The sequence below is a fragment of the Bradysia coprophila genome, assembly GCF_014529535.1.
Source record: "Bradysia coprophila strain Holo2 chromosome IV unlocalized genomic scaffold, BU_Bcop_v1 contig_81, whole genome shotgun sequence".
NCBI classification, from domain to species: domain Eukaryota; kingdom Metazoa; phylum Arthropoda; class Insecta; order Diptera; family Sciaridae; genus Bradysia; species Bradysia coprophila.
The window spans coordinates 990,118-1,006,575 of record NW_023503375.1 but is presented as its reverse complement, the minus strand read 5'-3'; the positions used below and the strand labels follow the sequence as shown (position 1 = coordinate 1,006,575).

Genomic DNA, 16,458 nt, shown 5'->3' with positions numbered 1-16,458 from the left:
ATCCACATTTCCCAAAATAGTTTCAGCTGTTATTGCAGGTCCTTCATTATTGTACGTTGCCATAATCAATTTCTCACATTCATCACCTTTTAACAGCACAAAACACCACCAATAATGTAATGTTGTCAACGAATGTCTGACCAGTTACCTAGAATAATATTTTCTGATAATTTTTAAAATGCCATAAAAGAGATAGATAAGATACCTTATTTCATTTTCATCGAATAATTTAGAAGCATAGACTTCTTTCAAAAGCGTTCTTATTCAACAAATAGAACTGAAATCGTTCTTCCCTTGCCCTAATGTCATAGCTCTAAGAGTTTCAATGATATTTCCAACCTTCCAATTCTCGTTGACGTTGACCTATTTCAATTTCCATCTATTATTTAAATATTTCTTTACATATTTTCCATAGGGAGTTGCGGGAAATGACAAATTTTTATAAGAAAAAACCACACACAAAATTAGCTCAGATTTTATTTGAAAATCATTTGTCGAATACAAACACAGAATCTTTCAAATAAATTTCTGTTTATTCTCATCAAGTCGAGGTAGTAAAATTTTTAATTTTCTATAAAAAATGTGTTTTTCATTACCGTAGATTGTGAAACGCATTTGGAAGTCCGAAACGTTAGTCAATATTGTTCTTAGAATAGGGGGGTTTGGTCATTCGCATGGATGTTAGAGTCTCTAACACACACAACGTACAAAAGCCTCAGCGCAACATGAAGATGAAAATGGATGCACAACGAAGTCTCGATAAACTGAGGAATTGGGATAAAGTGTGTTCGCGGTGTTGTGTGTTACTGCGGTTATTGCACCGACTGAAACCGAACACCCCAGTCCTTAAGTACGCGTTCGTTTGAAGTGACTTGGCCAGTTCGATTGTTACGAGTTTTATGTAAAATTGAAAATTTTTGACTATCTTCGTCCAATTCAATAGGCGCCAACAGTTGTCCATCTATTGTTAACAATTGTTCGAAATTTTCCAGCACTTCCTGAGAAATGGTTCCACAAATCAATATTGCATTGAAATAATCGTCGATCGATTCGATGTGCGACTCTAATGCGCTTCGAATTTGCACGATATCGTGGCTATCACTGACCAGAACGGATTTGATGATTTGTCGTAAAATGATCGGAATATGCGTTTTACGAACGTTCTCAACATGCTTGATGCCGTCACGGTCTTGTGAACATATCCAAATCTCACCTTGCAGTCCAACAATCTGAGCGGCTATGGTTTGAATGTAACCGCCCTTGGCGCCGATAAATAACACCCGATCGCCCGCATTCAGAGGAATCAAACTCAATTGAGCGCATGTGATCTCGGTGGAACTCATATTCTGATTTCGATTGACCCGTTGTGCTTGAGCATAACTGTAAATTCGTTCCAAACAAACACTGTCGTCATCAACGCCTGCTAGTCTTTTGAATTCGTCCAGATCGAAAAATAAATGTTTCGGCACCTGTAACGTTGCATTGAGTATGTTATCGTTGAACACATTACGGAATGACGATGATTTGCGCATACTGTCCATCATACACTCGATGCGCCTCGTTGTATCATCACTTTGAGCCGGCCAATTCATTTCAATGGTTCGCGAGTAATCCAATAAAATCAGCTGCGTACTTCTTGCCTGTTCTTCCATCGACACACTGACCGTCTGTCGTGTTGCGATGGTATTCGTCGGTGATACCTCCGAGAATTTCATTTCCAACAAGGTTTCTCGAAAATCGTCAAGATCACATCGATCCGTGGCATCTTGTGACCATCCCGACTCGATGTTTGCCCTGAGCATGTGTGACGGAAATGTTGAGCTGAATGTGGGTCGCTCCCTGTTCAGGTAAATAGTTGTCAAAAGTTGGAACGGATCTTGATCTTCAAATGCAATCTGACCGGAGAACATTTCATAAAAAATCATCGCCAAACTGTATATATCAACGTCCTTGCTGTAGGTTGCTCTGGAATTCACGAGCTCAGGAGCAGTGTATTTCTGTGGAAAGAAAAATGACAAAAACCCATGAATCAAAAACGAAAAGGAAGATTAAATCTTCTTTTTCACTAACCGGAGTGCCTACGCCGGCTGTATTATGTTGAATTGTTGCCAACAGTCTTGCCATTCCAAAATCACAAATTTTTGCACGATTGTCCTGTGCGATTAAAATATTTTCTGGCTTCAAGTCTCTGTGTAAAATGAATTGAAATTTATTTAGTCGGGATATGATGCTAGGTTCTGAAAGAACAGATTGATCACGAAGGCAGTGATACTCAAATTTTCTAGAGGCGCCTCCACCAACTTAGAAGCGAATTTTCACTGAAATTCGGGTACCAGCTGCCTTCGTAGATGTCTTCTTCTTTCAGAACCTACATATGCAACAGGTGTAATCAAATCAATTTTTACCGATGAACGATTTTCCGGCTATGCAAAAATTCCAAACCATGAACGACATCCAACCCCCAGTCAATATGTTGAGCTTCTTCCACTGATCTCCAATTACACTTCAATGAACCCCTTTCTGCGTATTCCATTACAATTTCCCTTCCACCGCCGATGGCCGTGAATCCAAACAACGAAATGATGCATGGATGTCTCAAACCGACATGAACCGCAATTTCGGCTTTTAATTGAGCCATTTGTCGTGTATCACTTACTCCCGTGCGGATCCGTTTTACGGCTACAGTTTCACCTTTCCATTTAGCTCGGAAAACATCAGCATTACCACCATATCCGAATGGTGTAGGTTCAATAGTCAGTTCGTTAGCTTCGATAACTTGTATTTCAACCATAATATCGTGAATCTGTTCGATCATATTTAGCACACTGATATTAGGGATCGGTGACGGCAGTAGTCGACCGCGACATGTACAGCATGTTGCTGTAGCTCGCGATCTTATTGTAGTAGAACATTGTTCGCACAGAGAATGTCCATTTGCACAAATGGTCATTGGCCGTTTTTCGAGCGAAAAATTTTCAAAGCATACGGGACAACGAACGAAATCCATTCTTATAGATGTAAAAGGACGACCACACCCGTTTACTTACGCATGATAATTGCACTTGAGAGAACCAATCTTATCAAAATCTAACTATACACAGCACTGTTACTAAATTTTATTACTTTTGAAGTATATTGAGTCGATACGGTTGATACGGTTCAGTTAGTGAGTCATTTTTTTCAATTTTTTTTCTTGGTAGTCGGTTGAGTAGGAGCCGGTCTGCGCAATAATTTTAAATTGAAAATCGAAACTTTTATTTTGAATTTTACAAATAAGCCCATCAGCTGCCTCCGTAGATATCTTAAACCTGTTCTTTCAGAACCTAAGAGTATATTTGAAAATAAATTGGGATGAAATTCAGTCAAATGAATTCAGTTGATTTTCAGTGGAAATTGGTTTTCCGAGACAATTGATTAATAATTTGTTCAAGACCCTTCCAACGCTTTTCAAAAGAATCAGTAAAGTGTGAAGTCAACAGAAATCGAAAAGTACCGTTCATCCCAGGATTCATTTCTTGACGCGAATTTGATCCTATTCGATCGTTAACAAACGAACCTCCCAAAGTAAATTGTTTTACAAAATGACGGTCTTAAATCCGGATACAACTGACTTTTCTGGTCGTTGTAGATTACATTGGATGCTGCGAGAGTAATTCATTACATGAGGCAAACATTTTTATTTACGTGATAAAAGCCAACTGACAAGTGTGTGTTTTGAGCCAAGGCGTAAACTTTGGGGTGAATTATTTTTTGTGTGTCCCCGCGTATCTAATAAAATGACAGTCTGCGTGACCTTCCCAACAGTCTATAGCCTTGTTTTGAGCAACCTGCTTCACTAACTGTCTTCTACTTTGGCTCGGATATACAAACTTTAAAGTTGTCGAAAAGCAGTTTCCGACATAAGTTGCTCAAAATCACACGACTGAATTTGCGAGTATCATAAAGTTGTTGCCAAAATAATGAATTACATAGCAGTCTACAGCTATGTGGATGTCGCTTTGACATCTCAAATAACCTTCGAACAAACCCATTGGCTGCCCCATGCTATAGTCGATTAAACACAGAAGTTCACCTAAAATTAAGCGAAAACATTCTTTTAATGTTTTGTCGCCGAAAACGAAGGATTTTTAATTGGCTTTTCGGGTTCTCGTCCCCTTACAAGAATTTTTTTTAGTGTCTGTTTTGGACGATTGATTTTAACCATTTTCAACGGGGTATAACATGCAAAATCAGCTAAAATCCGTTGTCTCAAACAGATACGCAAATAGCTATTGTGTAATGGATCATTTTCACAGCGGGCAAACTGCTCTATAATGGTCAACTTTCGCGTGGGGCAGGTAACAATAGTTATTTTCATGTGTCGGGGATGAAAATGGGGGTTCTGGTCAGCAGTTTTTAGGCATTTTCGCTTGTGTCATTTCTTTTGGACACGCGAAAAAGCCTAAAACACGCTGCCCAAGACATACACACATTATTACGTTCGGGCTACAACTTGTTGAACAAGCTGCTTTCAGATCTGGTTTCAGCACAAACGACCATTTGCAGGTGATGAGAACGCTTATTGAGAAGTGTCGTGAATACAACATCGACATAGTCATGCTATTCATAGACTTCGAAAAAGCTTTCGATTCAGTGGAAACATGGTCGATATTGGACGCATTAGACTAATGTAGAGTAGACTCAATGTACTCCAACACAATTCGATATGTGTACAAAAATGGTACTTCATGTATAAAACTTCATAAGAGCACGGAGAAATTCAGAATCGGCCGAGGTGTAAGGCAGGGTGACACCATTTCACCGAAATTATTCACAGCGATTCTGCAGAGTGTTTTTAGGAAGTTAAACTGGAGTAAAATGGGAATTAAGATAAATGGAGAGTACCTGATGAGCAGTCTCTGCTTCGCTGATGACATTGTACCGATAGCAGCGAATCTAGGTCAGGCTCAGCTTATGCTACAACAGTTAAGTGAAGAGGCAAGCAAAGTTGGCCTCAAGATGAACTTATCGAAAACAAAAGTCATGACCAACATCGGGGGCGATAGAGAAATCAAAATTGGTGACACTGTCATTGAACAAGTCGGCAGCTACGTATATCTAGGACATAAGTTAGGTCTGGACAACCAAACTGCAGAAATAAGACATAGGATTGGTCTTGCATGGGTTCGGAAAACTCAGACTAATTTTCGAAAGCAAATTGAATAATAGTCTGAAACGCAAAGTTTTCGACACTTGTGTCCTTCCAGTGTTCACTTATGGAGCGGAAACGTTAACTTTAACGAAAGCATCCGAAGATAAATTGAGAGTGACACAAAGAGCCATGGAACGGAGTATGCTTGGAATAACACTCAGAGACAGAATGACGAATCAATGGATAGTTGATGTCATGGAAAGAATAGCATCTCTGAAATGGAGCGGGACATATTGCAAGAAGGACAGACGAACGTTGGACCAAAACGATCATGAACTGGCGACTATATAAAAGACGAGCTATAGGTAGAACATCAGAGAGATGGACAAACGGAATTAAGAATATTGCAGATACAAACTGGCTGCAAATGGCCATGGATCGTACGAAATGGAAAGAAGTTGGAGAGGCCTACATCCAGTAGACAACATCGCAGATCTCTCGGATGACCTCAAAGTCGTTTCCGAGTATTTTCGCGTCAACAAGTTGACTTTGAACTTGAGTAAGACTAAGCTGGTTTACTTCCGTGAAGGTCGATTACGTTTAATGGCGTGACGATCGAAACGTGTTCCTCGGTCAAGTGTCTGGGTTTGGTGCTGGACGAGCATGTCGGTTGGAATGAGCACTATGTCAATGTTAGTAGCACCGTCTCGCGCGGCACTGGTGTTATTAAGAGGTTGCGTTTTCTCCCGAGAAAGATCCTCAGAATTATCTACTACTCGACTGCGTTGACGTACTGTATCGGTGTGTGGGGTTCCGCTAACAAGAGCATGATGGATGAGCTCGAGGTCTTGCACAAAAGAGCCCTTAAAGCTACTCACAAGCTTCCGTTGCGCTTTCCGACTAGGCTTCTGTTTAGTGCCGAGTTTCCGCGTATGCTCACAGTTTCTAAGATGTACGAGTTTGCAGTCTGCAAGTATGTGTATTGCAGCTTGAACGATGTGAAGCACCATTCGACTATTTTTTCCGACAATAACAACCGGTACAGTACGAAGTTTTCGTATCTTCTGAAGAAGCCCTCCGTTCAGTCTAATTACGGTAAGCGTAGCTTACAATACGCGGGTCCCACATTGTTCAACGCTCTGCCTTTGACCCTTAGAAACTTGCCTCGATATGAAGAATTCTCACGTGAACTCAAGACCTATTTGTTAGGTCGTAGCGATTTTAATTTTTAATTTTGATTTTCCGACCTTGTTAGAGCTTAATTCCATTATTATTGTGTATTACTTCCATTAAAAACTTTAACTACGACTGATTGCGAGCATTGTGAATTTTTACTTCCTAATTGTTTTTTTTTTCAATTTTAATTATGAATCTCGCAATATCCATCCTTCACCCTCACCTTTGCTTTAGTTAAATTTTATTGTTTCAATTCGTTTGTTGTTTTGAATTTTTATACTTTGTTCAGTTGATTTAACAAAAAAAAAATCGTAGCTCTTTCGAATTGACTTCGTCACACTAGAGCTACGCAGATGTTTTTTTTTTAATTTAAACTGAAATAAATGAAATGAAATCCAGCAGTGGATAGAAACAGGCTGAAAAAGAAGAAGAAGAAGAAGGGCTACAACTCGCGAAATTGCCTCAAATCAACCATCTAGAACAGATACAACTTTTCATACCAAGGACCTAAATTACGAGAAAAATTCTTAAAAAAATGTGGAAGAAACAAGTCAACTAATGGTCAGTCACTACGTCCTGCTGACACATGATATTCGACATTGATGAGTCAAATTTAGTATTCGTTCTAAAATGGTTAGCAACGGTTAGCAATGGCTAGTAACAAAGCCCTTGCTAACGTCGACGGTAAATTATTGAATTATAGCCGTCATCGAAAGACTGACCATAAAAGATCGTCAAATTCCTCAAATTATTTTCAAAATGTCCAGCAATAAGAAGCGGTTTATTCGAGAAATTTTCTGCCAGATCTTTGTGGCCAGACCTGAGTAAGCGGCGACACTATCAAAAATATGAATGACGATTCCAGTAATAGATTCAGCCAAATTTTAACAAATTCATTGTCTGACTCTGCTGAATAAATTTGGATCTTCTCAAAGTAACGAATAGATATTTCTGGTAATAATATGCTAAGTAAGACGCCAACGAATAAATTATTTCCGCACACAATGAATTATATTCACGACATCCACTTAGGCTAGGCTCTACATGACAAATGTGATATACAAAAAAGACGATCCGTTCAACTAAAGATTTTTCAGCAGCACGTCCTTGATTTGATCCAACAAACCACTAAGCTCATCGGTCAATTGGGAGCATTCAGAGTAATTATGTTCGCTGAGAGCGCGTATACTTCCCTGTAGAAGATTGGACTTTTGAGTTCATTTGCGTTGAACACAAATTTGGATAAAACAAATTTACCTGAGCGCTAAGCCTTGCTGACGACAATTGCGACAAAGCCAATGATCGTTCGCTGCTTTTATGGTCGGCGAATCCGGCAAGACTGGCTATACAAAGTTGTTGACAGACTTCCAACACTTTCCGGGCGGTCTTGGGATTATTAGACCAGGACAAACTTTGAGCCTGATTCAACGGTACAATTTTATCAAACAACTTGATCGATTCAACTATTTCCGCAACCAATTACCTGCGTGTAACATCGAAAGGCTCTTTGCAATTTTTGTGCTTGAGCCAATGGTTCGCCAATGCACAATACAGACGAAAATTCCCATAACTTTCCTTCACTCGGCAGCAATGTACACAGATGACCCAACAGATCCTGTGCCCTTTTCTTCAGTCGCAGTGTCGGTAGGTTATTCGCATCTGGAACATTCTCAGCAATGGCATGGACCACAAGATGCAGTGACTCTCTGTCGAAGTATTTTCCCTTCAAATCAATTAATCTTTCGTTCGAACGCAAAATATCTTCAAAATTGTCCGTCATCATGCTGATGGTGAGAAAGTTTTCCCAGACTTTACAGTTGTCGTAATTGCATTTGATTGCCTCCTGCAACACTTTGTGCGCCCGTTTTGTGTCGTGCAATTGGGTGTAAGCTCTTGCCAGATTATTCCACCCCTCGAAACCGTTCGGTTCGATGAACGTATACATTCGATAAGCCTTGGCCGCGAGTTCCCACTTTCCCAGTTGGATTGCTGCAAAGCCCAGTCTTGACCAAACAGTTTCCTGCAAATTATTCAATTCCAACGACTTTTGCAGATGCGAAATGCATTTTTCGTAGTCCCTGCGAGCAAAATAGAATCCGCCCCAATGCCTTTGGACGCGGCCGCTTTTTTCCTTCGACAGTCTCCAAGCCTCTTCGTAAAATTGTGGATCATCCGTTGCATCGCCCAACAAGCAGTACAATTCCACTGTCGGTTTCTTTTCCAATTCTTGTCGAATTACATCAGCCGCTTTGTGGCGCAGCTCGAGAAGTGTGTAGCAGACAATGACTTCTTCCCACTTCTGGATTTTCAGGTAGCACTCCAGGGCACTCTTCAACAAACCAAGACTGAGCATCAAATCAGCCAGTTGAACTTGTACGAACCATCTCGGACGTGTGAATGATGCGTACACAAAGGACAACCTGTTGATGAAATGCAGCCGGTTAATAAAATGTGCATCTAACTGTTTGCTTTCGTATGTTACCTTTGCTTCGACGGTACACTGGTCGCACTGATTATTTTGGAAATTTCTTCGCACTGTCGAAGACTTCGGTCAACCGTTCGTTTGTGACTAGCTTCCATGTTAATGTTCATTAACAATGTTGCAATTCGGGACGACCACGGTCCTTTCGTTTGATACAATAGTGTCATTAGGTACGGTTCGAGTTCCTCATTAGCAAGCCGATCTTTGGGCTGAGATTTTTGGATGTGATGGCTGTGTTAAGATCAAATGGTGGGTTACGTGATGTAATTTCGCAATGAAACCAACCAACTTACACCGTCGCTAAGACCAACAGCTGGATCAAGCTTGGAATCTCCTTGATTGTGTTATCTTCCTCTGACTGAAATTGAACCTTTTCCAGCCGGGTATCATCGTCATGCCTCAGCAGCTTCGGTAGCAACGTCTCACTGTGTGTAACGTCGTTCGATGCAAGTTTTTCAAAATCCCCTTCGATTTTCAGCGACAATAGGGGCAACGGTTTTTGTTGGAACTTCGTTCGCATACCAAGCGCACCTGCAAGACAGAATTAGGTCATTCAATTCTCCTGCATCAAGTGCCCATGAACTTTCGTGTCTTACCTGTAACGTCAAGCTTAGCATTTAGCAGATTTCGTGCCATCGTCAAGTGGTCTTCCGATTTCAATACACGTTTGTACGCCAAATATTGCTGGCTTATCTCTAAGAGCACTAGCACCCTCGTCTCAATGCTAGGCAAATTGTCCAACTGTTTCAATAATTCCTCCGAATAGACACAAAAGTCATCGTATACGACTTCGCATGGTTCGTCGAGAACTTCATTATAAATGTATAGAATCCGTAGATACCACCACTGCAGTACATAGTATGTCGGCGACAATTTCAGCAATTTTTTGACTATTTTCATGCTGAGCAGTAACAGCTCCGGTTTCTCCACATTGCCATTCAGTTCGACTCCGTTGACTTGAAGCAAAACGCGGAGTTCATTCGACGAGGGTAAGCCCTTCGAAACGAACTCAATGTTTGGCCCGATAAAATTTTGTTGCACAAACAGCTGCAGACTTGATATTGCTATCGCAAGAAGTTCGGTCTGATTGGCACCGATAATTTCGAAGTCGTCATCGTTCGATGCATTCTTGGTCACATCCAGCAACAGTTTGCTCGTCACAGGCAGTCGCATGAAATGTTCCCAGTTGCACTTCCAAATAAGTTGCAAATTGGGGTGCAATGCTAATGGAACAGAAATGAAATGACTATTCGGCTACGTGGCCAGTTAAGGATTTGTTTACCATGGTTTTGCTTCTGATTATCAACATAGTTGCACATCCACAGGTCTGAAAACTCATCCATCCTGTCGGTGTTTCGATTGCACGTTTTAGTTGTTTTGTATTGTTATTGAGGTTAGAACTTCGTTTAACGTTTTGTGTGTATCAATCGGCAATGTTGTCACTAGCTGTTCACAACACTCGGTAAATATTGACTGTATGTTCGTAGACTACGTAAATGTTATGGGTGACTTAAATTGTGCAATTTATCAAATTGCATCATTTTTTCGTAAACCGAAGAGAAAATTAGAGTTGCAGTCTGTCCTTCAAATTCTCTATTGATACTAAACACATATATCGATTTTTGCGATCACTGTAGAGGGCGCAGGTGACTCATGCGAAATACGAAAAAAACTATTTTTCGCTTCGAAATTCAGGGGATGATGTTCACTTTAACTTTGGTCAACAAAATGAGGGAAATTCGTTTTCCTGTACTAATTGAGACATATTTTGATTAGCAATTGAAAGTGTTGCATGAGGCCGAAGCCGAAGCATTTCGGTGATATATCATTCAGGTCAAATCACAAATGAAGTATAATTCGCCGTAAATACAACTTTTGATTGACTTAAGAGTACTTGGCGTGTGCAATCTTTTCGCAAATATTTTATTTCGATTCGATTATTTCTTCAAGATCTGGTAATCTGGTAATCTGAATTTTGGATACACACATTTTGTGATCACTTTTCGAAAAACGTGTAAAACGTAGTAGGATGCCCTCATTTTAAGGTGTGCCCTTTATTTGAATAGCCCCTTAGTAGGGTTCCCATTCATCCAGTTTTTTCGTCTCGTTCTTTTGTCCTCTTTTTCGAACAAACTTTTTTTTCAGTACATTTGACGAATCTCAAACCCAAAAAGTGAAACATTTTTAGCGCACAAAACATCCGCTCGCTCCGCTCACGTTGTACTCATCCTCAAACTCATATCCTTGAACATAAAAGTTAGGAATTTTACAATACAGAAAATTGTATGACGTTTTGAAAGACACTCAAATTCTCGCAGGGAAGAAAATCAAATAAAATTTAGGAAAATTTGATAGAGCAGAAAGTTGTTGTTAATAACTAGTCATTTAGTTATTCACTAGTCATTTACATCACAAGGACAAAGTCCGAAAGAACTTTTCCGTGTGATGTATTGAGTTTTGTATGCATAGAGTTACACCCCAATGACCCCAAGGTCACCTGCGGATTCCTTCCTGAACCGTAGAACGCATGTAGTCATAAAGCTTTCGGCACTGACGAGTCCCCCAGTTAGCTGTTGGGCCTAGACATCTCGAGGATGCTTTAGGAAAAGAACTAGTGTGCTTATGTGCTGATATTCCTTGTGGAGATGATTTCTTGTTTCTTATTCCTAAGAAATATTTTCTTATTTCGTACTTCATCACTCGAGCGTCAAGCGAAAGACGATTTATTTGAGTATAATTTGGTTTAACATATGAATATCTAGATTTAATTCGAAAATAGTATTTTCTACCTTTTTGGTAGCCACGTGCACGCAACTTGTTACACGAAATTTATGTCTTAAGAAACCACGACAAGTCCCAAGTCCCACATTATTCTTAATCTGTTACAGACGGCAAACATATGACCTGTATTATTGTCGGGTCTATTCGGTCTATTACTTCGATCGATCAAGTTATTTTTAATAGGTTGATTTCAAATCTTGCACTTCAATTTTTTTTTACATTCATTTTACTGTATAAAGGACCATATTACCAAGAGCTTGTCATTATTTTTGTCGTCGTTATCGATAACAGATGAATAGACGTATGTGACAGGTTAATTGGAAATATCCGTTGTAATGCGTCAGTCTTAATGGTCGGGTGAATTTTAACCCTTAACCATTAAAATGGCTGTCCCTTTATTGAAGACAGAAAAAACCAATTTATGAAAAATAAAAATGCTTAGTTTATTGGCTCTGAATAAGATCATCTAGTGTCGTACTCTTCTTCTTATTGATATCACATAACAATTGAACGATTTCAGGATTTCTCAAAAACTCTGATTTTTTATGGTTTAATATCAATGTCAGAATGTCTAAACTGGTGTCCACCTTGTCACTACGATTGTCACATTTCTCATCTTCATCCGGATTCGACTCAACACTGTGCGACGAGGATTTTTTGGTCATTTTGCGTTTTTTCACCGATTTCACCGTACTTTCAGACTCGTCTTCCTGCTTGATAATGACTTGATTCCGTATCACTGTTGTTGCAGCGCTCGGTTGTATTTGATTCGGATGTATTTTATTTTCGATTGATTCCTGACTCTGTAATCGTCTTTTGACGTGTTGACTCAGCCGTCCTTTTATCGTCTCCGAATTCATAATTCGATTAATTAATTCTATTTCTTTACAATGCACGAGAAACGACAACAATTTTTGTTTTATTTATTTATTTTCAGTGCGAGAAATGTCAATGTCAACTGGGAAATCGTTCAATTTTCGTATATTTTTCGAAGATATAGTGTACTAAAAACGGGATCTTAATGAAATAACACGGACCATTATAAAGGTACCCGTTGCTTGATCTTGGTGTGAGTTGGAACACTCAACCTTCATTTATCAAAATTGAAGTCTTTCTGACTCCAGGAATAAGAGTATTAATGCTTGGAGCTACAGTGCTATGGCACAATCTATGAGAACAACAAAAACCAGGAGTTTAATTCGCCCCAAGAATTTTTCAGTGATTTCCAACGCAAATTTCGATCTGAAAATGTAAACGACAATGAACCAGGTCCTGTCCAAATGACTAAACTTGACATGAATTGACTTTAAAGTTCTACTCTCAACAAACGCTGAGACGAACTTATATTTTTCGAATAATTGCTGGACAACATGCTTCTCTAGGTGTTCGAAAATCGAACAAACAACAACAGCTGTTCAAATGTTCGAAAATGTCAGACTATTTCATTTGGTAAAACAGACTCGAAACTTTGAACTGCCGAAATAATTTGTTGTAATCAATTCAAAGCAATGACCAGCATACCACCATATGAAGTGTAATCCTTAAGATCAAGTTCATAAACACACAACGTGTGATCCATTTTTACTTCTCGTTTTCAGATCAATAAAGATTCCATTTCCAACGAGACGACAAGCCGAAGTAGCCTACGACGTTTTACGCGTGGACGAGGAACCGCGACGGAGTGCCGTGTTCAAAACACTTTCACTCGAAGATAGTAAACTCATTGTGTAAGTTGGGGGAATGTATTTTCGTTTTGCTGCTGTACTACCTCAGCCTTCCCGTTTTCAGATACTTTTCCGGCGAGCAAGCAAAAAATGTACGCGTTGGAATGACATCGTTCTTCGAATCACTGATTCTTTGCTGCGAAACGTTGGATCAATTCGGTTCGCCCACAGAAAAGTACGATTTCTATTAAGCAATAAGATGCCAGAACATACACCCGCACCAACACCACACCGAGCTGTCTATGGATTCGCCGTATTTCTACTATTCAAAACGCTACTCATCTTATACCTGTTCTGGGCCTTCGTTCCGGACGACTTCTTGGAAAACAGTCTCGGATTGACCTATCTTCCCGACAAATACTTTGCAATGTTCCTGCCCATGGTGGTTATGATGGGATTGATGTTTTTCGCATTTTTAATCTATCCCGCATTGAATCTATCCATTACGGCCGACGTCGATCATGTGTCGACAATCCGGGACAATTATTCGATCCGTCGATGTAAATTCCAATTCAAAACCGGAAAGTTATGCGATCGAAGAGTTGACATTGATCCGACTGCCGGCTGGGAGGTTAGTGAATTTTGCACATTGCACAAAAGTGATGGACAATTGGATAGTGATGTCGAGGAGGAGTGTAAAATTGAAAATTATTGTGACTGTTCGGATAAGAGACGGTGTGTCATAGCAAAAGACCCGAATCATGTGCGTATGTTGCATTATCGGAAAACGGTGCCCAGTGTGCGTGATTTGGATATATCAGAGGTGTGTCGCAGTATGTTCGAATAAAAGAAAATTTAATTTTAGAATTTTGATTTTGTTTGAATCATTGACGGGGGAAAAGATTTTTCATCGTCCGGGTTTCCGGGTGCCCTTGAAAGAGCTCTAAAATGATTGTTATTGGATGGACGTACAAAAATTTTGACGAGAGACAAGAAGTGAGTCTAATCAACATGTTTCAATCATTGAGATTTGATAGCTGCTGGACATGGGCATTTTACTCAATAATAAAACCAGAGATGTCAATACACTCAGTACTGAACACATACCATTACGTTGACTTACCTAATATTTTCCCGATACCTAAGTTGTTCAAAAAGGTGAGTAGTTATCCAGGTCGCGCAAAACAACCCCTTCATGCATCAGGTCAACAGTCATACAGGATAAGACACAAAATATTTTTTTTTGTCTTCTCTATTTAAAAAACTATTGAATCACAGTCGCGCATTTCACTTACAGTTTAAAAATGACTTACTGTTTACTGTTACAGGTCATGGTGCCGTGAACATTCTTCATATGAAAAACCATGTTGTGCTTGAAGCTGAATTCTTTGTCGCAAATTTTACAAGCGAAACTCTTGTCTTTTAAATGTATGCGCATGTGAGACCGGACATGATCTGAAACGGGAAATTTTATCTTTCAATTCTTTCGCAGACCAAAGCCATTCCTAAGTCTCAAAAGACCTCGCAAAAGACATGCTTCGCGCAATTTCTGGCTTAAGATTGGTTCCACTCAACAAAAATTCCTCCGTAACAGAACGAGCTGTCAGGTAAGCAACACAAAAATTTTAAAAATTCAATTTTGTCTCCCTCACGGAATACTTTTTCTGTAAGTGGAATTCAAGCATTACTGAAACTAAGGCTTGATTTTCACTTATCAAAATGGTACTACGTGTGAGAGACAAAATTTTTTTCTTCAAATTTTTTATTTGTTTACTTGACAGCTCGCTCTCTCACTGAGAGCCATGATAGAGTACACGAAGTACTTTTGTTGAGTCGAAACCATACTACACAAATCTACTACATCGAATAGAATGACACCCTTACCTGGACGCTTAAAACCTTTTCCGCACACTTTACACTTAAACGACCGGTCGCTAGCATGAATCAGCTTATGCGAACTGATTTCGGTGTGTGTAAAGAACCTCTTCTCACATATCTCACATTTGAAGCGGCGATTGTTGGCGTGCCGGAGTTTATGTTCAAATAAATGTTTCGAATATCGGAACAGTTTACCGCACAGTTCACAACTGTATGGACGGACTTTCGAATGGGATCGAATATGTCTGGTGAGGCCGCCCAGACTTTTGTCCTTTTTACCGCAGATATCACATTGGTACATTTTTCCGTCATGAGTGCTGTCGATATGTAATTTCAGCAGGGATCTAAAAGTAGACAAATGTCTCGTGTATGAAAACGTAACATTCAAATCTTGGCTGTCGTACCGTTCTGAAAATTTTTCAAAGCATAGGCCACAAGAGAATCGTTTTTGGTTTGACATCGTTCCCGTATGCATGGATCTGATGTGCTGACTCAGAAATAGGAACAATTTACCGCAGTACGAGCAGATCTCTCGTTCTGATTTGGTCTTTTTCATCGAAAATTTGTCAATATTTGTTTTATTGTTAATCAGCACATCCACTTTCGCCGTTGATTGATCCGTTTCGTCAACAACAGGCTTTATGTCCCGGCTGTCCGAGTCTGGACGCCACACTTCATCTGGCGTTTCAATTGGCGGAGTTTCTAATTTAATCAGATCTTTGGTAATGAATCGGTAATTGGAACTGACGCAGATCTTCTTGAATTCGACGAACATTTCCACTTTAGACCTACATGGACCACAGATCACTGTTAGGATCGCAGGAATTTCCACTATCTAGAAAGAAATGTTTAGACAAAGAACGTAGTAAGTCGTTCCGATTCTCTAGGTCAACCTCAATTTGCATCAATTCGAATATATCGGTAAATAGCTGATCATTCGGCTGAGTCGGACTAAGTGTCGTATCATCTGTGGTCAGACACAATCGACAAATTGGTGACGAAAAGTCAATTTCCATGTTTCAACACTGTTGAATCAACAGAATACCAAAACAAAAACAAATCAACTGATGGACGGAACGTTGACATAAGTCTTACGTATTAGTTTATACACGACTTACGTATATTACGTACGAGATGTTCGTTTTTACAGAGCCGTCGCGTTACAACGTTGTCTTATCCAAAATATCAAAATTATTTGAATTCTCGTTGCACGCCTTTCTACAATCACGAAACACGATTTTCATTTTTTTTATTTCTGCTGCAACTGCTTGATTTACCAACGTTACAATAGTTCCACTTTTTATAGTTTCACTTTTTTTGTGGAACTATAAAAATTGAAATTATCT

The 16,458-nt window shown here is 39.6% G+C and overlaps 6 protein-coding genes across 6 annotated transcripts; 2 read left to right on the top strand and 4 right to left on the bottom strand.

Moving 5' to 3' along the window:
- Positions 1 to 532: 532 nt before the first annotated feature.
- On the bottom strand, positions 533 to 3,135 carry LOC119072213 (serine/threonine-protein kinase ULK3-like). The gene is made up of 3 exons (XM_037177385.1): positions 2,406 to 3,135; positions 2,071 to 2,188; positions 533 to 1,997 (listed from the first exon to the last, which is right to left on the bottom strand). Exons 1-3 carry the CDS (start codon positions 3,005 to 3,007, stop codon positions 813 to 815), a joined length of 1,905 nt encoding a protein of 634 aa, XP_037033280.1. The 5' UTR covers positions 3,008 to 3,135; the 3' UTR covers positions 533 to 812.
- Positions 3,136 to 7,298: 4,163 nt separating this feature from the next.
- LOC119072209 (tetratricopeptide repeat protein 27) lies at positions 7,299 to 10,413 on the bottom strand. Its single transcript, XM_037177382.1, has 7 exons — positions 10,072 to 10,413; positions 9,386 to 10,012; positions 9,083 to 9,320; positions 8,790 to 9,020; positions 7,791 to 8,727; positions 7,565 to 7,726; positions 7,299 to 7,500 (listed from the first exon to the last, which is right to left on the bottom strand). The coding sequence occupies exons 1-7, from the start codon at positions 10,130 to 10,132 to the stop codon at positions 7,390 to 7,392; spliced, it is 2,367 nt and encodes a 788-aa protein (XP_037033277.1). The 5' UTR covers positions 10,133 to 10,413; the 3' UTR covers positions 7,299 to 7,389.
- A 1,572-nt stretch (positions 10,414 to 11,985) lies between these two features.
- Positions 11,986 to 12,538, bottom strand: LOC119072203. Its single transcript, XM_037177371.1, has one exon. It carries the CDS (start codon positions 12,428 to 12,430, stop codon positions 12,014 to 12,016), a length of 417 nt encoding a protein of 138 aa, XP_037033266.1. The 5' UTR covers positions 12,431 to 12,538; the 3' UTR covers positions 11,986 to 12,013.
- A 445-nt stretch (positions 12,539 to 12,983) lies between these two features.
- On the top strand, positions 12,984 to 13,828 carry LOC119072204 (EKC/KEOPS complex subunit LAGE3). The gene is made up of 3 exons (XM_037177372.1): positions 12,984 to 13,104; positions 13,169 to 13,297; positions 13,359 to 13,828. Exons 1-3 carry the CDS (start codon positions 13,079 to 13,081, stop codon positions 13,483 to 13,485), a joined length of 282 nt encoding a protein of 93 aa, XP_037033267.1. The 5' UTR covers positions 12,984 to 13,078; the 3' UTR covers positions 13,486 to 13,828.
- On the top strand, positions 13,001 to 14,101 carry LOC119072202 (phosphatidylinositol N-acetylglucosaminyltransferase subunit P). Its single transcript, XM_037177370.1, has 3 exons — positions 13,001 to 13,104; positions 13,169 to 13,297; positions 13,359 to 14,101. Exon 3 carries the CDS (start codon positions 13,494 to 13,496, stop codon positions 14,079 to 14,081), a length of 588 nt encoding a protein of 195 aa, XP_037033265.1. The 5' UTR covers positions 13,001 to 13,104; positions 13,169 to 13,297; positions 13,359 to 13,493; the 3' UTR covers positions 14,082 to 14,101.
- A 369-nt stretch (positions 14,102 to 14,470) lies between these two features.
- On the bottom strand, positions 14,471 to 16,202 carry LOC119072201 (zinc finger protein 845-like). Its single transcript, XM_037177369.1, has 4 exons — positions 16,006 to 16,202; positions 15,517 to 15,947; positions 15,119 to 15,456; positions 14,471 to 14,689 (listed from the first exon to the last, which is right to left on the bottom strand). Exons 1-4 carry the CDS (start codon positions 16,126 to 16,128, stop codon positions 14,544 to 14,546), a joined length of 1,038 nt encoding a protein of 345 aa, XP_037033264.1. The 5' UTR covers positions 16,129 to 16,202; the 3' UTR covers positions 14,471 to 14,543.
- Between the last annotated feature and the right edge of the window lie 256 nt (positions 16,203 to 16,458).